At 37.3% G+C, this 24,223-nt stretch overlaps 1 protein-coding gene across 6 annotated transcripts in view; it reads left to right on the top strand.

Annotated features, from left to right (window-relative positions):
• Positions 1-23,999, top strand: part of CFI (complement factor I) — a 60,505-nt gene extending 36,506 nt beyond the window's left edge. For 5 of the 6 annotated variants that reach the window (XM_072810601.1, XM_072810600.1, XM_072810602.1 and 2 more), the window contains 7 exons: positions 4,405-4,428; positions 7,744-7,779; positions 9,835-9,938; positions 10,104-10,207; positions 17,517-17,794; positions 21,534-21,638; positions 23,668-23,999. In XM_072810601.1, the coding sequence (XP_072666702.1) occupies positions 4,405-4,428; positions 7,744-7,779; positions 9,835-9,938; positions 10,104-10,207; positions 17,517-17,794; positions 21,534-21,638; positions 23,668-23,885 (869 nt within the window). In that variant the 3' untranslated portion in view covers positions 23,886-23,999. The remainder of the gene's footprint in view (positions 1-4,404; positions 4,429-7,743; positions 7,780-9,834; positions 9,939-10,103; positions 10,208-17,516; positions 17,795-21,533; positions 21,639-23,667) is intronic. The other variant, XM_072810598.1, reaches the window with a different exon arrangement.
• The last annotated feature ends 224 nt before the right edge of the window (positions 24,000-24,223 follow it).

Below are 24,223 nucleotides of genomic sequence, written 5' to 3'. Positions count from 1 at the left end.
ACAATGGTCCAATATCTTTGGGATACATCAAAATCAGTTCTAAGAAAGAATTTTATACCAATACAGGCCTATCTCAAGAAAGAAGAAAAGACCCAAATAAATAATCTAACATTATACCTAAAAGAGCTAGAAAAGGAAGAATCAAAAAAGCCCAAAGTTCGTAAAAGGGCATTTAAATTTGTAAGGAAAAAATAAAACTGTCACCATTTGCAAATGACATGATACTTTACATCGAAAACTCTAGGGGTACCTGGGTGGCTCAGTCAGTTGGGTATCCAACTCTTGATTTTGGCTCAGGTCATGATCTCATGGTTCATGAGATAGAGCACTACATTAGGCTCCACACTCAGTGGAGATTCTGTCCCTCTGCCCCTCCTCTCATTTCCTCTCTCTCTCTCTCTCCTTCTCTCTCTCTTTCTCCCTCCCCCAAAATAATAAATCTTTTTTTTTAAAAGAAGAAAACTCTAAAGACTCCACAAAATAAACTATTAGAACTAATAAATGAATTCATTAAAACTGCAGGATACAAAAAAAAAACATTCAGATATCAGTTGTGTTTCTATATGCTAGTAACAAATTATTGGAGAAAGAAATTAAGATAACAATCCCATTTATAATTGCACCAAAAGGAATAAAATACCTAGGAATAAATTTAATTAAGGAGATGAAAGATTTGTACTCTGAAAACTATAAGACATTGATGAAAGAAATTGAAAGTGAAACAAATAAATGGAAATATATACCATGTTCATGGCTTGGAAGAACAAATATTTTTTAATGTCCATACTACCCAAAGTAATCTATAGATTTGGCACAATCCCTATCAAAATATCAATAGTATTTTTCATAGAACTAGAGCAAATAATCTTAAAATTTGTGTAGAACCACAAAAGACCCTGGATAGCCAAAATAATCTTGAGAAAGAACAAAACTGAAGGTATCACAATCCTAGATTTCAGGATATACTACAAAACTATAGTAATCAAAACGGTGTAGTACTTGCACAAAAACAGACACATAGATGAATAGAACAGGATAGAAAGTCCACAAATAAATGGATGCTTACATGGTCAATTAATCCACAACAAAGGAGGCAAGAATATATAATCTAGACAAGACATTCTTTTCAATAAATGGTGTTGGGAAAGCTGGAAATGTACATTCAAAGAAATGAAACTGGATCACTTTCTTACACCATACACAAAAATAAACTCAAAATGGATTAAAGACCTAAATGTATGTTGTTTAATTTAACTTAAATAAAAAAATAAAGACCTAAATGTGAGAACTGAAATCATAACACTCCTAAAAGAAAATATAAGCAGTAATCTCTTGGACACCAGCTTTAGCAACATTTTTCTAGGTATTTCTCCTTAGGTGAGGGAAACAAAAGTAAAAATAAACTATTGGGACTACCACAAAATAAAAAGCTTTTGCACAGCAAAGAAAACCATCAACAAAATAAAAAGATGACCTATTGAATGGGAAAAGATGTTTGTAAATGATATATCTGATAAGAGATTAATATCCAAAATACATAAAAATTTATACAACTCAGTACAATGCACACACACACACAAAATGATTAATAAATGGGCAGAGGATCTGAATAGACATTTGTCCAAAGAAGACATAAAGATGGCCAACAGACACATGAAAAGATGCTCAACATCCCTAATCATCAGGGCAATGTGAATCAAAACTATAGTAAGATATCACCTCACACCAGTCAGCATGGCTAGTGTCAAAAGGACAAGAAATAACAAGTATTGGTGAAGATGTGGAGAAAAGAGAACCCTGGTGCGCTGTTGATGGTGCACAAAATTGGAGCAGCCACTATGGAAGACAGTATGGAGATTTCTCAAAAAAAATTATACATATTTGTATATATCTACCATATGATTCAGCAATTCCACTCCTGAGTATTTGCCCAAAGAGAACAAGAACACAAATGCAAAAAGGATGTATCTCTATGTTTATTGCAGCATGATTTACAATAGCCAAGATATGGAAGCAACCCAAGTGTCCACTGACAAACAAAGAAAGAAAATGTCACACACACACACACACACACACACACACACACACACACAGAGGCATATTACTCAGGTCATAAAAAAGAATAACATCTTGCCATTTGCAACAACATGTTAAACCTAGAGAATATTATGCTAGGTGAAGTAAATCAGAGAAATACAAACACCATATTATTTCACTTATATGAAGCATTTAAAAACAAAACAAATGAACCAAGAAACAAACAAAAGCAGACATAGATACATAAATACAGAGAACAAACTAGTGGTGGCCAGAGATAGGTGGGGAGAATGGGAGAATTAGTTGAAGGAGATTAAGAAGAACAAACTTCCAGTTATAAAATGTCAGAGTATGGTCAATGATACTGTAATAATGTTGCATGATGACACACAGTAACCACACTGTGGTCAGCATTGCATAATATGTAGAATTGTTGAATCTTGGGGTCATACACCTGAAACTAATATAACAGTTTTTGTCAACTATACTTCAATTTAAAAAATGTTACCTACCCATCCACTCCCAATTTTTTTCATGCCATTGATTTTTAGAGAAACTTGGTCATTTGCCTATAGGATGTTCCTTATTCTGGATTTATAGAGATTTGAAAAAAAAAAAAGAAAACCTCTGATGCTAAAAAATATTTACTAGGTGCCTACTCTGTGTCACACAGACTGACTTCTTCCTTACATCAATGCTTTCTGGAGGAAAAATCTCTGGAAATTATTATATTCATTCATTTATTCAATGAATATTTATTAAGTTCTTACTATATATGTGCCAGACCCTATTCTTGAAAAGAGAATCTAATTATTTTTATATTCCAAATGTAATGCCTTATAAATAAGCATTAAATACATGTTGGAGATATATATGGACAAATTAATTGATAATAATTATATTTTGGCAGTGCTTGGTATTATATGACTTTACAGAAGTCTTACTTAATTTCCCATTGACATCAGTTCTTAAATATAAAAACACACTTTTTAGGATTTCAAGTCATATTATTTCTTTTGATTTATATAAGCAGTTCAGCAAAATACTTTATGTTCATTAAAAATAGTTAAAACCTTAATAAAGAGAGAAGAGAAAGAAATTTCAAAGCATTTTTAAGGGAGGAAGACAGTGAATCACAACTCTTGCCAGGATGCTTGAGAGTTTTTCCCTCTCAGTTTTATTGAGATAGAATTGACATACAATACTGCATATAAGTTTAAGGTGTATAATATAGTGACTTGGCACACATTCATCGAGAGATGATGACCACAGTAAGTTTAGTTAACATCTATTATGCCATACAGTTACCAAAAAATTTTTTTCTTTGTGATGAGAACGTTTAGGATTTACTCCCTTAGCAATTTTTAAGCGTACCATATAGCAATGGTAACTATAGTCACTGTGCTGTACGTTGTACCTCCAGTGCTTATTTATCAGGAAGTTTGTAGGACAATTCCCCACCCCCCACCCTCTGCCCCTAGTAACCACAAATTTGATCTTCTTTTCTCTGAGTTTGCTTTGTTAGATTTTACATATAAGTGACATCATGCAGTATTTGTCTTCCTCTTAAGCTTACAATTTGATTTCACTTTTCAGCATAAGAATATTTGGGGTTTCTTCACCTTCTCCTCTTCTTCGGTCCCTTTTCTCTCCCTCTCCTCCTTCTCCTGATTCAGTTTAAGGTCAAAGAACACAAATTGTTAGCTTATCAGGGGAAAAAAATCCCACTGCTAGCGAGTAACTATGACATAAAGCTGACTTTTAAAAAATCAATTATCTTGAACCCATATCAAAAATACATTTAGTCAACTCTCATTGTTACTTCCATTTACCCTTCTGTGGAGTTAGCATCACCATTTGTATTTCAGTAGTGCTTCTAATTTTTCCCTCTCTAAGCAAGAGCAAATGAGAGCAGAGATGTAAAATAAAAATATTATTATATTCATTGATCTTTCAGCGGACAGATCAGAATCACTACACCAACGGAAGTTTGGAGTGTAAATTGATTTCATGTATCCTGAAAAATCCCACCTTTTATACATATAAGTTTAAAAGAGTTATACATTTTGTATAACTGTATAGTAAATTTGCTGTGCGTATGTGTTCAAATATATTCAAAATATACATTTCTTTTTAATACCCAAGAAAAAATTATTTCCTTGTTGTAGTGAAATTCGTATGTGTTCAAATGCAATATGAAACGTTTGTTATGTGGTATTAAAAATCAAAGAAAGATGACATACTGTGATTCCCTTTTATCTTTGGAAAAATTTTGCTATATTATTTCTGAGATATTAATGATTCATATATATTTTATTCAGGTGAACATTATGTCTTTGCTACAGTGAGTGTTTTGTTTGTTTTTAGGAACTGAACATTCTGAAATTAAAGGTAAATCCATTTTTATAATAGAAAATTTATTAAAAAATTGAGAAAAGGATAAGGTATTGTAATTTCATAATATATGTACATATGATATGGTATGCATGTTTCTCAAAAATTATTCTTCACTATGGTAAATTTTTGGTTTTTCTACATGTGGTTTTTTTTGCATGTGGCTCAAGGTAAAAAATTTATTAAATTCTTGGAATATTGCAGAATCAAAATAAAACAAAGCTATTGCTGTCTTCTTTATATAATTTTTAAGATCTATTTATTTTAGAGAGAGAGAATAAGAGAGAGAACTGGGGAAGGGGCAGAGGGAGAGGGAGAGAGAATCTTCAAGCAGACTCCCTGCTGAGTGTGGAGCCTGATGTAGGGCTGGATCTCATGATCCTGAGATGAAATCAAGTCAGATAGTTAACCAACTGAGCCACCCAGCTGCCCCTCTTCTTCTCTTTTAATGTAGTTATTAATTGCACACTATATGACCACGTGTTAGCAATAGCTCAGCTTTCACACTAGTATAGGCAACAGAGGCCTTTCTCACAGAGTGATAAACTTTCCTTCTCATGCTCATCATCCATAACCTGCTAACCCAAACCACCCAAAGTGGACATATCTCTGTGTTTCACCTTTGCTGAAAACCCTTATCCTCTTCCTTTACTTTTTCCTCAACCCAAAGCAATTTCTGAGGAAATTGCCAGCACAGTCAAAGTAACATCTTTTCATGATAGGTATTTTCTAATTTACTTTTATAAGCCAGTTGTCACCAAATCCTCCACCTCTTAAGGTCACCCTTTATTATTCATAAGAATAAATTGTCTTTATTATTTCTTTATATTCATATAAATTTCTTTAGTATCCATATGAAATTCACATATTTATTTAATATGTCTTTATTATTCATATAATAGGACTATCAGAAGTTTGTGATCCTCCTCAGGATTTTTTAGGATTCCTGGAGGATTTCCATATCCTCAAGATCACCCCTGTTCTAAATGCCTAATCTCAATTATTTCATCACTGTTCCTGGTTTTATTCCATCGTTATCCTTTTTCCCCTCCCTCCTTCTTTCCCTTCCTTCCTTCCTAGTTTCAGACCTCCGGTGCAAAGAGATGAGTTAATGATACCCCTCAACTTGTTGCACATGATCAGTGTTGGTCTAGGCAGGGCACCTCACTTGTTTTATTTATTCTCCTTTATTTCAGTTCCTGATTCCCCTTCCCCTTAGGCAACCATTTTCATGTGTATTAAAATGTGTAAAATAAAATAACATGTGTATGTCATGTTGTTTGTATACATTCTTATCCAATGTGTATTATCTTGTGAGCATACATTTTTATTTCACATAGTATATATAGCATTATAAGATCTCATATTTCCTTTATTTCTTTTTACAAAGCATTCAAGTTTTAAAGATCTGTCCATGTTGCTATGTGTCCATCTAATCTGTTGCCTCTAGCTTGCTGCATAAAACACTCCGTGGTGTTCCTCTTTCACAATTTACTCCCTACTTTCCCAGTAATGGACTCTCAGCCCTCAGTCACACTATGGTGAATGTTCTCTTCTTCAGGATGTATGGGAGAATTTCTTCAAGACGTCGAGCTGGGCAAAAAGTGTTGGTTCTCAGGGTATTCATCTACCTAATTTGGCTAACTATTGCCTACATGTTCTTTGGCAGAGCTATACCAGTTCTTACCTCTACCACCAATAATGCAGGAGGGTTCTCCTCAACCCCACTAACATTGAGTATCGTCCACCTTTCTAATTTTGCTAGTCTCATACTGTCAGTCAAATGGCATTGTTTATTAATTTGCATTTTTATAATAATGAATGGTTTTGAGTTTCTCTTCATACTAGCTTTTGAGTTTTCACCTTCTTTTCTCCCCTGTATCCTTTTGCCAGTTCATATCTTTTCTTAATTTCATGTTGCAGTTGAAGTCTTGTTGATTTGCATTCTAGATGTTTATTCATTTTCAGTTTTAGACATTGCCAATACCTTTTTCCATTCTATCACCAATTGATTAACTCTATCCATAGTGAGTTTTGTTGAATAGAAATCTTAATCTTTATGTAATCAAAGTCATTGACTGTTTTTCTTGTGGCTTGTGCTTTTGGAGCTTTGTGATGTTCTTCAAATATCCAGTACACCTCAGCTACACTGAACATTCTGCATCTTTTTTTTTTGTTGATCATTTAATATGAACATTTAAGTGGTCTCTTTGATTCATGAGGGTGCTTTTGTGAAAGCTTCTGAGCAGAACCTCTCTCTGCCCCAGAAAATAATCTAGGCATGTGGATATGTATATATCTCTCCCAAAAAGAACTTGGAAAATCCAGAGACAAGACACATGATTGCTGTAGCCAAGTAACATTGCCCTTCTGAGCTGTGCCATTCACAGCCACATCCTCAACCAAGACAAAAAACATGGTGGTGGGAATTCACCTTTGGACCCCTAGGTCAAAGAAATTATTATCCTATCCTCTGAAATGTTCTAGGATGGCAAAGTGATGATGGAATCATCCCATATAACTTCAAGCAAATGTCTAAGGAAGAGGAGAGAATCTTTTGTTGGTTTGTTTCATTTTTGACTTCTAATATCCTTAATGCCTAATACTATCAATGCCTAATACAACATCTTTGTTTGCAGGACTCCTGTAAGAGGTGTCTTATTATGTACAAAATGAGAGGAGCCTCTATGATGTCAGCTCAGTACTCTTTCACTCAGTGTTAGTAACTATTCACTACCTTATATAAGGACTTGGTGAATCAGAGTTGAAAAAGAAACTTTACTTCTCTTACCCAAGCATTGTGCCTTCTCTAAATGCAGAAAACCGCAGCACTATAGGTCTCACCATTCTGTACCAACAGACACCTTTAGTTGGTACTTGCAAAATTTCTGCCTAGTTCATCATGAGCCTTCACAATTACCTACCTAGGTATAGAAAGGAAATGAGACAGTGTGCTTTTAGGATTTGTACTGTCCTTTTTAAACAGAGGACAGGTTTTTGGGTGCCTGGGTGGCTCAGTGGGTTAAGTATCCAACTCTTGATTTTAGCTCAAGTCATGATCTCAGGGCGGTGAAATCAAGCCCCAAGTCTGTGGAGCCTGCTTAAGATTCTCTCTCCCTCTGCCCTTCCCCTACTCATGTGTGCCCACACATGCGCATGCACACCCAAGCCCGCATTCTTTCTCACTCTCTCTCAAATAAATAGAGGACAGGTTTTAAGACAGAAAATTACGATCAAAATTTAAATAATTTTAATTATTTAATTTTTTTATAAACACAATCATAAACTTTGGAACTTTTTGTTTTATTATAGAAGAAACAGAATATTTGACTGCTAATATGGATGCAGGTAAGTTAACATTATTCTCTTTTACTACCGATTCCCTGGTTTAAGTCTGCATTTTAATGTTGTGTATGTATGTATGAATGTGTGTACCTGTAATTGATTCAAGCAACAATTACCTTTGCTATCAATCTAAATAGAAAAAATGCCATTACTCTTCTGCTTATCACTATCAAGAAAAACAAACATAAATGTTTCTTGGGAACCACTTTTAAAAATGGATTAATTCACAAAGCTAATTTTGAAGTGAATACAATATTTTTGACCTACATAAAGTTTTATTTGCTGTAAGCTTTGTCACATCAGTTGTGTCAAAAACAACCAGTTTTCGAGCACGACCCATGACATACATTTTGAAATAGAAAAATAATAGATTTTACTTGAACTTAGTTGTTCTTTTGCAATATTTTAAACTGTGATAAAACATGATAAAACAGGTCTCTGAAGATCCATATCCTGGCCAGTTGTACACTGAAAGCCAAATTAAATTAAAGTATTAATTAGAAGTATTAAAATTAAAGTATTAAGCCCCTAAGGAGACAGTAATTAATAAGAGCTTTTGAGTCAGACAAATTTGTGTTACATCCTGACTCATTTATTTATTAACTGCATAACCTTAGGTGAATAACTTAACCTCAAATACAATTTGGGAATAAAATAACTCCCTGTTTTAGAAGAATTTAAGCTGAAGACTCTCTTCTAAATGCCAGGCCCCAAAATTAATTAACAATGTTTTTTCATCAGACAATGAGTGAAAGATTTAGATCTTGAAGATATAGATATCAGTCTGAAGAGATTTTTCAACAAAGGCGCTTTATTTTATACTCAACATAGCACTGGTTTTCAGATAGTGCCCGAGCTGCTTCCACAACCCTCAGTAGACGAGGTCTTTCTTCTTTTAAAGTTCTAAAAGCCACACCTGGGTGGCTCAATGGTTGAGCAGCTGTCTTCAGCTCAGGGTGTGATCCTGGAGTCGCTGGATTGAGTCCCACATTGGGCTCCCCATAGGAAACCTGCTTCTGCCTCTGCCTATGTCTTTGCCTCTCTGTGTCTCATGAATAAATAAAATCTTTAAAAATAAAATAAAGGTCTAAGCACAAATTTAAAACTTACCATCACACTCTTTCCCCACCCCCATTCTTAGAATGGGTGGGACAAAAAAACAAACAGAAAACTATCCATCTTCACTCACAACTTCTTTCCCTGAAGGAGCTACCTCCTTCAAAGTAATTGACATTGATATTAATTTTCCTTTCTAATTTGGGGCTAATAAGCAAGTTCATAAAAGTATTTGTGATATGGTAAAATATATAGAAAGAATAAGGAAAACATCATATATTTTTACTTTCTTCTTTTTTGTGTGAATTCTTTTGCCAGTTCACTTCTTAAGCTTTGCTCTGCCATGTGTCTCTGTGACAAGTGTGCCACAGCTAAATGCTCACAAAGGAAGGAAATATTATCACATGTCAAGTGACAAAAAAAATACCCTCTAGCCCATTGATCCTGGATTGTCTATGGGTCCCCGGCACATTACTTCTCAGGGTTAATATGATGGTTAGATGAGATAAACTACATGCAAAGTATTTAGCATGGGGACTGATGCAGAAAGTGCTCAAACCTTAACATCATTAATGTTAATATTATTGAAAAGAATTCCATAGGAACAGCCTCTACAAAGTAAAAACTATGGAAGTGAGAAGATATAGGTGCCCATGTTTTCAGCTCATTCTGAAAATTTCTGAATGAGACCCTCATCTTAAGTATGCCTGGCCATGTGATATCTCTTATCTATCTGCCAAAGACTGATAAATGTTTAACCCTTCAGCTAACCTCTTTCTGCCACCAGTGTGCCTTTAGGCAGAACTTCAGAGAATCAAGCCAATTTTCGTATTAAGCCAGAATTTTTAAACAAGGTAAATAGTACTTGTTAGTATATAAAATAATTTATTAATCAATTCAGCCTGTTTCGTTTTAGCAATGACTTTGCTGTTTTTGTGGCATAGACAATAAGGAAGTAATTCGTTCAAAATCATAATGATACAATCTCTCTCTTTCTTGAAGAAAGAAAACGGATAAAGTCACTTCTCCCTAAACTATTCTGTGGAGTTACAAACAACGTGCTCAGTCGAAGGAAACGAGTCGTGGGAGGAAAGGCAGCAGTAATGGTAAAACTGTTACTTCCCAGGAGCAGTCCAAGTTTGAAAAACAAAGAAAGGTGGGGAAGATATGTAATGTTAAGAAACTGGGACTCTTGCAAAGGACTTATCTTAGGGCCATCTGTCTATCACTGTTTGGTAGAATGGCAGTAACCACACTAATGTCTCTTACAGGGAGACTTCCCGTGGCAGGTGGCAATTAAGGAAAATGAGAAAATCAAATGTGGAGGAATTTATATCGGAGGGTGTTGGATTCTAACTGCTGCACACTGTGTCAGGTAAAAAATGTCTCCAAACAGATTTTGGATTCCCTGAAATAATCAAAGTGGGTAATAGAGATTTTGGCAGATGATAGATAAAAACATGTGACAAATTCCACTCTATTAACAGCTAAATCCCCTCCAATATTCTTGATCGGAACCCCAGAGGCCATTGTCCCAGAACCTACTGTGTTCTTCCCCCCAGACCAAATTATGATCCCAGATGGCAAGGTCAGATCAAACCCATAGGTACCAAGGCATGTTTTTTGGCTCATTTGCATGATGGGAAGTAGATACTACCTATGTTTTGTAGAGTTACACCAAATTGTCGAGAAGAGTTTATGACTGAAAGGTTTATAAAGAGGTAATACTAACTTGGCATTTCTCACCTCACTTCAACAAGGATGTTGTTTAAAGAGCTGCATGCGTTTAAAGGCTTCAAATGTATACATCTTTTTTGCCCCTTCCATGTACCCTTAAATGTATTTGATATGTGTTCCAGACAGTAAAGGAACTGTTCAAAGTTCTGCACTAATTGTCTCACATGCTGTTCCAGACTGGCTTGCTCATTTTCTGCATGTGTGCATCACTGACATCTCTTCTTATTCTCATAAAGAGACCAATCATATGGGATGAGAGCTCCACTTATGACCTTACTTAAACTTAATTACCTCTTTAAAGACTATCTCCAGGACACCTGTGTGGCTCAGTTGGTTAAATATCTTTTGTGGACTAACACATGATGTACAGTATGGAGGTTCCTCAAAAAATTAAAAAATAGAACCACTATGCAATCTAGCTCTTCTGCTTCCAGTATTTACCCAAAGAAAATGAAAACGAATTTAAAGGTGTCTATGTATACATAAATGGATAAAGATGTATGTATACAATAGGATATTACTTAACCATAAAAAAAGAATGAGATCTTGTCATTAGCAACAACATGGATGGATCTAGAGAGTACTATGCTAGGTAAAATAAGTCAGACAGGGAAAGACAAATGCTATATGATTTCACTTATATGTGGAATCTAAAACACAAAACAAATGAATGAACAAAACAGAAACACATTCATAGGTACAAGAAGCAAACTTGGTTACCAGAAAGGGGAAGAGTTGGGAAGTAAGCAAAATAGATGAAGAAGATCAAGAAATACAAACTTCTGGTTATAAAGTAAATAAGCCAAGGAGATGTAACATACAGCATAGATAGGCATGCTTATCATTGGCAATAATATCGTAAAAACTTTGTATGTTGTCAGATGGTACTGATAATTATGTTTCTGCAGCTGACTAGGAGTGTAACTTTAGCCCGGTTATGTAACTTCTCAGTCTCAGTTGGGTAATCCACAAAATGGGAAGAATAATATTTACCTCTTAGGGCTGTCAAGAATATTAAAACAAAATAACATATATGAAAGTGCCACATACACTATCTGGTCTGTAAGAGGCACTCAGTAAATGATGTTTCATTCATTCTAAAATCAGAACTGAGGCTGGAAATCCAAACTCTGTCCTCTAGCTGACCTTAGGTTGTTTTCAACACATTTTGTATATTGTCCTTCAGCCACTGTTATGGATTGAATTGTGTCCCCCTAAAATTACACGTTGAAGACCTAATCCCCAACATGACTAGATTTGGAGATAGTCTTTTTAAATAAATATTTTATTTATTTATTTGAGAGAGAGAGACAGACATCACGTACAAGCAGGGCAGAGGGATAGAGGGAGAAGGAGAAGGGCTCCCTCAGCAGGGAGCCCGATGCCCAACTCCATCCCAGGACCCTGGGATCATAACCTGAGCCAAGGGCAGATACTTAACCAGCTGAGCCACACGGGTGTCCTCGAGATAGTCTTTAAAGAGGGAATTAAGTTTAAATAAGGTCATATGTGGAGCTAATCCTATATGATTGGTCTCCTTATGTGAATAAGAAGAGATGTCAATGATGCACACATGCAGAAAATGAGCAAGCCAGTGCTGGAGCAGCATATGAGACAATTAGTGTGGAGCTTTGAGCAGTTAAGTATCTGCCCTCAGCTCAGGTCATGATCCCAGGGTCCTGGGATGGAGTTGGTCATCAGGCCCCCTGCTGAGCAGGGAGCCTGCTTCTCCTTCTCCCTCTATCCCTCTGTCCTGCTTGTGTGCTCTCTCTCTCTCTCATGATGTACTCTGGAGAACATTCCTGTGTGCTTGAAAAGATTGTGTATCCCATAGTTTTGGGATGAAATATTTGTATATATCTATTAAGTCCATCTGGTTTAATGCACCACTTAATGCCAATGTTTCCTTATTAATTTTCTGTCTGGATGTCTATCCATTGATGTAAATGATATATTAAAGTCCCCTACTGTTATTGTGTTACTTACTATATCTTTCTTTATGTCTGTTAATACTTGCTTTATATATCTAGGTGCTCCTAAATTGGGTGCCTAAATCTTTAGGAATGTTATATCCTCTTCTTGGATTTACTCTATCATTATGTAATGCTCTTCTTTGTCTTTTGTTAGTCTTTGGTTTAAAGTCTATTTTGTCTGTTTTAAGTATTGCTATGCCAGCTATCCTTTTGTTTCCATTTTCATGAAACATCTTTTTCCATCCCCTTACATTCTGTCTGTGCATGTCTTTAGATCTGAAATGAATCTCTTATAGGCAGCACATAGATGAGTCTTATTTTCTACCCATTTAGCCACTCTATCTTTCAACTGATGCATTTAATTCACTTACATGTAATTATTGATAGACATGTACTTATTGCCATTTTGTTCATTGTTTGTTGGTTATTCTTATGGTTTTTCTGTTCTGTTCTTACTCTCTTCATCTCTTCCATTGTGGCCTGATGGTTTCCTTTAGTTTTATTTTGGGTTCTTTTTCTTTATTTTTTGTATATCTATTGCAGGTTTTTTGTTTGTGCTCACCATAAGGCTCATATATATTGACCTACCTATCTATATAGCAGTCTTTCTATCTCTCTCTTTCTCTCTCTCCCTCTCTCCCCCCTCTCTCCATTTGTGTGCGTGTGTATATATATGTGTGTGTGTGTGTGTATATATATATATATATATATGGCTGACAGTTACTTAAATTTGAACACATTCTAAAAGCACTACATTTTTTATTCCTTTCCTCATATTTTAAGTTTTTGATGTCTTATTTTACATCTTTTTATTATGTGTATCCTTCAACTGCTTATTTTAGTTATAGTTGATTTTACTATTTGTCTTTTAATCTTCATATTAACTTTGAAAGTAGCCAAATTACTTTACTGCCTTATTATATGTTTACCTGTATCAGTAAGATTTTTTTCTTTCATATATTTTCTTATTTCTAATTATGGCTTTCCCTTCAGACTTTTTTTTTTTTTTTTTTTTTTTGTAAGGCCAGTCTCGTGGCGATGAAATTCAGCTTTTGCTTGTCTGGGAAATTCTTTATCTCTTTTTCAACCCTGCCAAATAGTGTATTCTTGGTTATGAGTTTTTCTTCTTCAGCACTTTAAATATACCCTGCCACTCTCTTTTGACCAGAAAAGTTTCTGCTGAAAAATTAGCTCATCACCTTATGAGGTTTCCCTTGTTTGTAATTATTTGTTTTTCTCTGCTGCTTTTAAGATTTTCTCTAAGTAAATAAAAAAAAAAAAAAATCCCTGGGTAGCGCAGCGGTTTGGCGCCTGCCTTTAGCCCAGGGCGCGATCCTGGAGACCCGGGATCGAATCCCACGTCGGGCTCCCGGTGCATGGAGCCTGCTTCTCCCTCTGCCTGTGTCTCTGCCTCTCTCTCTCTCTGTGTGACTATCATAAATAAAAATAAATAAATAAATAAAAATTTAAAAAAAGATTTTCTTTTTAACTTTTTCCATGGTAATTATAATGTGCCTTGTTATGGATCTCTTTGGGTTCATCTTGTTTTGGGACTCTCTGTGTTTCCTGGTCCTAGATGTCTGTTTCCTTCCCCAGGTTAATAAAATTTTAAGCATTATTTCTTCAAATAAGTTTTTTGCCCATCTCTATTTCTCTTCTCTTTGTGGACCCCTATAATGTGAATGTTAGCATACTCGATGTTAGCATACTAAAATTATTTTTCAAAAATAAAAAAAAAGAAATTATTTTTCTTTTTACTGTTCTGCTTGGGTGATTTCCACTCTTCTGTCTTCCAGATCACTGATCTGTTCTTATGTATCATCTAATCTGCTATTGATTTCCTCTAGAGTATCTTTTAGTTCAGTTATTGTATTCTTCAGCTCTGTGATTTCTCTTTGGTTCTTTCAATTCTTTGTTGAAGTTTTTACTGTGTTTCCTCCATTCTTCTCCCAAGTTCAATGAGCATCTTTATGACCATTACTTTGACCTCTTTATCAGGTAAGTTACTTACTTCCATTTCATTAGGGTTTTTTTTTAATCCCTGGTTTTATCTTGTTTGTTCTTTTATTTGAACCATATTTCTCTGTCTCCTGATTTTGTTTGACTTTATCTGTTTCTGGGTACTAGGCAGAACAGCTGCTTTTCCCAGTCTTGAAGGAGTGGTCTTGTGTAGGTGCTTCCATGTGTAGATTATATGACCTGGTGGGTTTGGTTGACTGGCTAAAGCCAGAGCAGGTATGGGCCAAGGGGTCTTAGGGCATGCTACACTGGAGCCATTCTACATGGACGCTGGAGCTGGAGTGAGCATGGACCTGGGAGTCCCAGGGGGCTCTATGCTCAAACCACCTGGCTGGATGGCGGGAGCTGGGGCAGGCATGGGTTGGCAGGTTCCAGGGTGCTCTGCACCAGGGCCACCATGGCAGGATAACTGGAGCTGGGGCAAACAGGCTGGGGCACTCCACATAGGGGCTTTCCTGGTAGGATGGCTGGAGTTGAAGCAGATGCAGCCCAGAAAGTCCTGGATTACTTTCTACCTGGCCACTTTGGTGTGATGGCTGGAGATATAGCAAGCACAAGTGGTGGTGGCTGGGGGTGTGCTGCATTGGGGCAGTCTCACCAAGACAGCTGGTGCTGGGATGGATGAAGGTAGGAGCCCACCTAAAAGGGATGGCTGGAGCTATTTAGTCTAGGAATCTGGGGTCACTGAGGCTGTAGACCAGCTAGAGTGTCTAGGCCCTTTTCCCATCTGTGTTATCAAGGTGGAAGAAGAACATAGACAATGGCACTCACCAGCACCTTCAACTCCCCAAGAAAGTTCCAGCAGGGGATCCCTGGGTGGCTCAGTGGTTTAGTGCCTGTCTTTGGCCCAGGGCATGATCCTGGAGTCCCGGAATCAAGTCCCATGTCGGGCTCCTGGCATGGAGCCTGCTTCTCTCTCCTCCTGTGTCTCTGCCTCTCTCTCTCTCTCTCTCTTTCTCTATGTCTATCATAAATAAATGAATAAATAAATCTTAAAAAAAAAAGAAAGTTCCAGCAGTTCTTCCACCATTTGGCAGACTCTCTAGGGCTCAAAATTTAATTTCTTTCATTTATAGTGTAGTTGCCCTTTACACTGGTGATTTTATTTTTCCTCCAGGCCAGGCGAATCTACACATGAACCCCTTAGGGATATTCCTTCCTACTGCAGGTCATTGAATCAGATGTGGAGTTGCCATCATTACCATATCTCTGTCTCTCCTACCTTTCTCTATGCAGTCCCTTTGTTGTTTATTGTGCACAAGCTGTTTGATTAGCCTTCTGTTCTTCAGGAGGTATTGCTCTATATGTAGTTTAGATTTGGTGTGTCCATGGAATAAGGCGAGTTCAGGGTGTTCCAACACTCCCATCGTGGACCACCACTATCAGTAGTCTTAATCTACGTTGCTTCTACTTTTTTAATTCTTATTCTCATGAATTTTGGTGGGATGCAGGGCCCACTTCTCCACTAGAGAGGCTGAAAATGTCAGACATTGGTTTTGCCAGGCTCATTTGCTGCTAGAGTATCTAAACAACATTTTTAACATGGCCCAGTAGGCTCCATGTGATCTGACCTCTACTTACTTGCCAGTTTCATCTTGCCCCACAGCTTCAACTCTCTGTCTGCTCTACCTGCTCTGAACTTCTTTCAACTACTCATATGCACCTTGCTCCCTGTTGCAGAGAGATCTTCAGGTGTTACTTCTAATGCCTGAAATGATTTTTCCTACCCTGTTTCTCTAGTTAGTGCTATTCTTTATTCAGATCTCAACTCAATCTTCACTTCCCCAGAGAATCTTCCATGATTCCCTTAAGTCAAAGCCTTCTTGATAAATTCTCAGAATTCCATGTGTTGTTCATTTCTCTCACTTTACACAGTAGAATACATATCTTCATTATCCCCATTATCCATTTAATACCACATCTTTCCCTAGATCCTGAGCTCCATGAAGGCAGGAACTGTTTCTGATTTTGCTCATTTCTGTATCCCAGTGGCGAGCACAGTGACTGGTAATAGTAGGTGCATACTAAGTATTTGTTGAGTAAATTGAATGAATAAACAGGACTAAACTTTAAACAATATTCAGGACCTATGATCCTAAAAAGCAACCAAAATTAATATGAGGCATAGCATTCTTGGAATATTAAGCATAAATTAAAGCAGCCTGCACACCTCCTTAGTTCCTAGAACATCACCGTTTAGCTGTTAGGTGATTACCTGAGAAAATGATGGTAATGCCAATTTGCTGAAAACATGAGGTAAAAATTGGTATGAAAATTGAGTGAAGCATAGAACAAGCAGCATTTAGCTAATTTCAACTAAATTTAGAAAAGCGAAAAAAAAAGAAGAGCGAATATATTCCAGGTACAATACCAGATGAAGGGATCTAAGTACAGATGAATCAGACCTCATCCTTTGACTTCAACTAGCACAATTCAACAGGAAGAAAGGCTTCTGACAAATAAATAGAATACAATACAATGTTAAGATGAACAGTCTTAAACACAGTCTTAAGTCTTAAATGCAGGATAATGACTGCTATAGTCTTCACCTTGAGAACCTCTGGGGTTGGCAAAGTAATGAGAATGTGTGCCCTGATTCCCCATTTCCTCAACCACATTCCTGGCTACATGCTTTCTGATCTCTGCTTGAACACCTTCAGTGATGGTGCTCTCCAGAGGTAGCCAACTCATTCCACTTCTGGGCAACTGTTAGTGCGTTCTTTATGGCCCTTATATTGAGCAGTTAGATGGGTTATTCCTCTCTTTATTTGGCCACTAACATTCTACCCCATAAATTTAATCACACTGCCTCATAACAGCAAGGATTAAAAAAGAATCTGGAAAAAGGAAGAAAGTCCTTTAAAACAGAGAATATAAAGACGAAGCATCAAATGTTCATGTTTTAGTTGTTTTTTTCCCTCAATATAACTTATCTCCCTTTCCTTTCTATTATAGTGTCAGTAGAATTTACCAGTACCAAATATGGACATCATTTCTAAGTTCGTTAAGACCTGACAATGATACAATTGTTCAGCTCGCAAAACAAATTATTGTTCATGAAAATTACAGCGGAGCCACCTATGAAAATGACATAGCTTTGATTGAATTGAGAAAACGCTCAAACCAAAAAGAATGTTCGCTGCCTCATTCCATCCCTGCCTGTGTCCCCTGGTCTTCATATCTATTCCAACCTAATGACAGATGCACTGTTTCTGGCTGGGGTCGAGAAAAAGGTATATGTTTTAAAATTTGTTAATCAGAATCCAGGGGTTCTATTCCAGGGGAATAGAAATGGATAGAGCTAATTTCCTAGTACTCTGGGAAAAACATAGCATAACTCCAGAAAAATGAGGAGTCAAGACTGGCTTCATGGGAGTGAGACTTGTGCAGTTGTCCAGCATCCCAGGCTCCAAAGGCCCCATGCTTAGTGTACTGCTATGCTGTCATCATCATTGAATTCTTAATAATTTTTGCAGCGGCCCCCACCTCACGTGTTTTTTGTTTGTTTTTTGTTTGTTTTTTGTTTGTTTGTTTGTTTGTTTTTTACTGGGCCCTGAAAATTATGTAGCTGATCCTGATCCAGAGTTTCAAAGGACATCTACACTCTGTGATCTTGAAGTATACATTGAGGGGTAACCATTTAAAAAAAAAAAAAGTAGAGTGACAGGGGGACATATACAGCATGGACTTTCTGGATTTGTTAGAGAGACATGGATGGAAGATAAAATGGTTTTCAAAGGAATAGTCTCAGTATAGGTGAATCAGTAATCCCACAACCCTCTGCTTTCTCCTTCACTTCCTCATTCTCCTTGCCCCACCATTGCGTCCCATAAAAAGTAAAAAATAAATAAAGAAAGAAAGAAAGAATTATTTCTTGAGCTTCTAAGAAGACTTGAGGTGAACATTTGTGTGAATAAGTGATGTAGACACTTAGAAAAACTGGCTAAATTAGAAGTTAAATTAGAATTAGCCAGTGTTTTTACCTTTATCTTGAAGAGTTAGCTTTGAAATTTAGCTTCCTTTTGACCTCCTACATCTCTTTGTAAATAACTTCACTACATGTCTTATAGACTCATACTCCACTACATTGTTTATAATTGCTACATTGAAAAGTTCCAAATATGTGTATAAATTAACATATAATACCCAAGACTAAATGTTATTAGTAATTAATTTATTCAGAAGGCATTATGTCCTAACATTTGTTCCTTAAAAAACTTTTATTATGTACATTTACGAGTACAAGAGTAGAGATTAAGTATATACAATAAGCCTATTTACTTGTCACTCAGTTTCCAGTTATCAACCCTCTACCAGTCTTGTTTTATCTCTCAGAATTATTCACAAGCTTAATAGATAAATAGGAAGGGCTACTTATAAAGGGATTAATTACAAGGATGTGGATAGGGGTTTGGGGAACTACAAGGGCTAGGCAGCAACCTGGAATGAACAGTACCAGAACAGCTTCTCTTAGATCTAAAGATGTGAGAGGAAGAAGTTACCACGAGAAAGAGTATCAGGTTGAGCAGGCTGCATTAAGAGAAGCAGTGATTTTGGATAGAAGGTTATAGCCAACCCCAATCTCTTTATCTTCTCTCCTTATCTTCCCTTCCTTCCTTTATGTTGAAAAGCAGAGGCTAGGGACACCTGGGTGGCTCAGCGGTTGAGCATCTGCCTTCCGCCCAGGGCGTGATCCTGGAGACTTGGGATCGAGTCCCACATAGTGCTCCCTGCATGGAGCCTGCTTCTCCCTCTGCCTGTGTCTCTGCCTCTCTCTCTGTGTCTCTCATGAATAAATAAATAAAATCTTAAAAAAAAAAAAGAAAAGAAAAGAAAACCAGAGGCTAAGAGATTCCTGTTGAGGTGGTCCCTTAGATCAGGCTCTTTAGGCAAAGGGTAGGGCATCAAAGGGGAGAGAATGGATCTGAAGGACACTTGGGAACTATTGAACATACTCCTCCCACCCACCCACCACACACAGTTATTTTTTCCTGAAGCATATTAAATCAAACCCAGATATAATGTAATTTTACCCATGAATATTCCAGTAGATACATTTACCAGGTAAGGACTTAAAGAAACAAAAATAAAAACAAAAACACAACATCATCCATATCTAACAAAATGAAAATGATCCCATAATATCATCTAATAACCATTCCATGTTTAATATTTCTCAATTATTTACGAACTATTTTAACAATCAGAATTATTTCCTTGGGATCCAAAGTCTGCACATTGCATTTGGTGGCTATTTTTCTTAAATCTCTTTTACTCTAGAACAGTTACCCTCTTCCTTTTATTTAAAATGTTATTTATTAAAGAAACTGAGTCGTTCTTATTTTGGAATTTTCACACCTTGAATCTGGCTGATTGTATCTTTGATGTGGCATTTTGCACATTCTTCTATTCCATGTATTTCCTATAAACTGGTAGGTATGTTCTTATGCATTGTTTTACTTATCAATCAAACAATTTAACACATTTTTGAGCCCTTATCATACCTGCAAGATAGTAATGCTAATGTATTAGGATTTCACTGATGAAAAATATGGACCAAGTCAACAAAGAGTACAGAGGCTACAGATTGAGAGACAAGACCAGCACTCAAGGGACTTATAGTACAGAGAAGCCATCAGATGTGAATGCTACCATCGGATAGCAGAATGTGACAGGTGCCCCAAGGAGTATATAAAGCAATAGAATGCCTGAGTGGCTCAGTCAGTTAAGCATCCAACTCTTGATTTTGGCTCAGGTCATGATCTCAGGATTGTGAGATCAAGCCCTGCATCAGACTCCTTGCTGAGCATGGAGCTTGCTTGAGATTCTCTTTCTCTTTCTCCCTACGCCCCTCCCCACTCTCACTCTCCCTCTAAAAAAGAAAAAAGGGAGTATACAAAACAAGAGTTCAGGGGAGGGAATAATCTCCTGAGCCATTAAAAATTGTTCACATAGTATAGGAATTCCCAGTTTTTAAAGGCTTTTCCTGAGTTGGAAGAAATAATAAATCACTAATTAAAAAAAAAAAAAAACTCTTAACCTGAAGAAGATAGCATTTTAAAACTAACTTGAAGTAAGACTTGAAGGAAAAAAAAAGAAAATATCCTAATTTGTCCTTTACTTTGGTGGATTTTTGTCTCCCCCCTGCTTTTCAGAAGAGAATATTAGTTTTATAGTATACTACATGCTCCCTACAGTGTTAGGGTCATGGAGGTGTCCTCTCAAGATAACCAGAAGCCAGGGTACCTGGGTGGCTCAGTGGTTGAGCATCTGCCTTTGGCTCAGGACGTGATCCCGGGGTCTTGGGGCTCAAGTGGTGATCCCCGGGGTCCTGGGATGGAGTCCTGCATCAGGGTTCCTGCAGAAGCCTGGTTTTCCTTCTGCCTCTGCCTCTGCCTCTCTTTCTGTCTCTCTGAATAAAATCTTAAAAAAAAAAAAAAAGATAACCAGAAGCCTCTGTCCCCCAATAGTTTATTCATTAAGTGAGGGGGTAAGTCATTTGACTTACATTCATTCTTATGTCAAAAGATTGTTTTCACTCTAACAAGCACTGTCAAGGAAATCTGTGACTGTTAAATGATAGGACCTATTCATGTAAGAAAATGCTAATCACTGACTGGATCCACAGTCACTGGATCAGTCTAGCTCCCCGACTGGACTTAGCAATTTTAGGGGAAGGAGTTTATCTTATTCATCTCAGAGCACCCAGGGCTTTGTGAAATAAGAATGACTCCAGCATGTGTTCAATAATGCCCCTTAACTATTTTTAGAAGGGCAATTATAGAAACAGGGCAGAGGAGCAGCATAGGATTAAATACGTTAATGAATTCTCCTCAAAAGTTTATATATGTGTTAAGGAATATATGTAATCTTCTATATTCCTCATGGTTTACCAAATTATGAGAATAAGTATTTATTTAGATTTCTCATTTGTGACTTCTAAATGTCTATTTGTTCTCTCACTTTGTTTAGACAACCAAAAAGTTTATGTACTTAAGTGGGGTGACGTTAAGCTAATAGACAACTGCTCCAAGTTTTACCCAGGTCGCTACTTTGAAAAAGAAATGGTGTGTGCAGGTAAGTCCCAAGTAGCTTCTCTAAGCTATTTACACCTACCCCCGACCAAACATCTCTCCTCCTCTCTAAATCCATCCACTTGCTCTGGGCCCTGGGCCCTTTCATTGGACCTTCTGGCTGGTGCTTCCCTGGCCCCTAGTTCAAATTCCCTTAAGCTAACACTAAAAGGAAAAATCTTATGACACCGTATGGCATATAGCAAGGTGACCAAGAGCATGGACTCTGGAACAGACTGCCCGGGGTTTACATCCCCGTTTTTACCAATTACTACTCATGTGACCTGGAGCAGGGTTCCCCATCTGCAAAATCCAAGGTCTTAATAAATGAGGAAACAGATGCACAGCAGTTACATAGTTTGCCCAAAGTCCTACAGACAAGAAGTGGCATATCCAGGATCAAAACTCAAACTTGTTCTAAATAAAATTCTGAACAGTCTCATTTCAGATGTGTCCAGTCAGGAGTAAATCCTCCCTCCTCAGAAATCCCATTGCACTTTTTATGATACCTGCCACTGACTGCTAGTGATACAGAGTTGCAGGGTGCTTGTCTCATGGAGTGGAAGGATGAATCTCCCCAACACAAAAGGGTAAAGGGAAATAAAAGTTTATTAAGTGAAAGTGAGAGCAGAAAGGAAAGAAAAAAGCTCTCTAGAAGCAGAGAGGTCCTGAATGAGTTGCCACCTAGGGCTTTTAGTGGCAGTCTTTTATTGAGAACTGTCAATGGGAAGCCCATGGCCTTGATATTCTTCTACCAACTTGGTCTGTTCCCTTATCTCTTGTTCTGCTCCACTGGATCTCAGCCTCTCCACCTGCAGGGAACAGCAGAGCCCATCAGGGGAGTTAAAGGCCCCCTGTATCTCTTGCCTACATCTTATAACCCCTTCTATACTCTCTGGACCGGACCTGTGGGCACAAAGTACTGGGATTGTGAGGAGTGATTGATTGTATACTCTTTTAATTCATGGGGGTGAGGGATAGCACAACTCTGAAAGCAAGGATTTCAGGACCTCAAGGGGCCAGCTATGCCAAGATAAGGTTACTTTTAAGCGTGAAGGCACTAAGGCAGCCACGAGTTCCTTGAGGAGGGTCACACTCTGCATGTTTCAGGGACCTATGAGGGTCTTGCAAGCTGTAAGGTGATTTTAATTGAAACTACATTTCTTTTGCCTTTGTTTCCCACATCTTTGACACAAGCTACCACAGTTCCTACTATTGGCGGTGATCCTAAGGCAGGGAACCAGCCAGGGTAATACATATATGATACTTTATTAAAACCACTTGTAAAAATAGTGTATTACAGAAAAAGGCAATGTTATTGACATCCTATAGCTTTTGGGATCCGTGATTTAAAAACCTTAGAAAGTCTTAAAAGTGAAAAGAAAGTAAACAGTCATTCCCAGTGCCCTCCCTTCTTAAATGGAGTTCAGGATGCCAGAGGACAAAAGGGGAGAATAGCACAAAACCTACCAGGAGGCAATTATCACAATTAACAGGAAAAGTTCTAAGGTCTCTCTGCCTGAGTTCAAGTCCACCCTCTGCCACTCAGTAGCTGAGTGGCCTTGGACAAATTAGGTTCCTCTCTGTGCCTTATTTATCTGATCTTAAAATAGGGATAATAATGATGCTTAGCTCATTGGGCTGTGGTTTAGGATTAACACAATGAATGACTAATATATATTAAGCACTCAATAAGCACTAAGTATATCTATTATTTTCCCAATCAGCACTGGATGCTACTTTCAGATTGCAGTCTCCTTAGAGTATAAACTTGCATAAAATAGAGGAAGTAAGGGAAGCACTCAACTAAATTTGGAAAATGAGTAGAAGACTAAGTGTCCCCCTCCCTGCATTGCTCCATCTCTATGGGCCCAGCAGGGGCCTGGTAAGGGAAAATACTCATTGTTTCCCGTTAGGAAAGTGGAAGAAAGCCAGAAGGTACACCCATTGGTGGAGGAGACAAGAAGTCGGCATGGCAGCCTCGACAAATGGAAGTGCGTGTGTGATTTTCTTTTTTCCTTTGTCTTTTTCAGGTACAGATGACGGTTCCATCGACGCCTGTAAAGGGGACTCTGGAGGTCCCTTAGTCTGTAAGGATATCAACAATGTGACTTATGTTTGGGGTGTTGTGAGTTGGGGTGAAAACTGCGGAAACCCAGAGTACCCAGGTGTTTACACCAAAGTAGCCAATTATTTTGACTGGATTAGCCATCACGTGGGAAGGTCTCTTATTTCTCAGTACAATGTATAAAATTGTGGTCTCTCTCTTCTACTCTTTTTCTCTAGGGAGTTGGATTTTAGTTGAAATGATACTGCATAATTAGTACTTCTCTAGGAAAAAAATAATAAAGCACATTTTATTGGACATTTTTAAAGGTCTCTACAAAGCTTATTCCATATTGGAACTTTGCCACATAATCAACAAAGAAATATTTTAGTTGGGCATCCATATTTTATTGAATTGAAATTGGGATTAAATTATCTCCTTATATAGGAATGATATATCGACTATACTAAAGGTTTTGCTAGTTGAATGACATTGCATTCACATAAGCCTGCATTCAAACCCCAATTCTACCATCTATGAAT

This window comes from Canis lupus, chromosome 33, assembly GCF_048164855.1.
Source record: "Canis lupus baileyi chromosome 33, mCanLup2.hap1, whole genome shotgun sequence".
NCBI classification, from domain to species: domain Eukaryota; kingdom Metazoa; phylum Chordata; class Mammalia; order Carnivora; family Canidae; genus Canis; species Canis lupus.
Note: the sequence above shows the minus strand (reverse complement) of the source record. Positions and strands in the feature narration are given on the sequence as shown.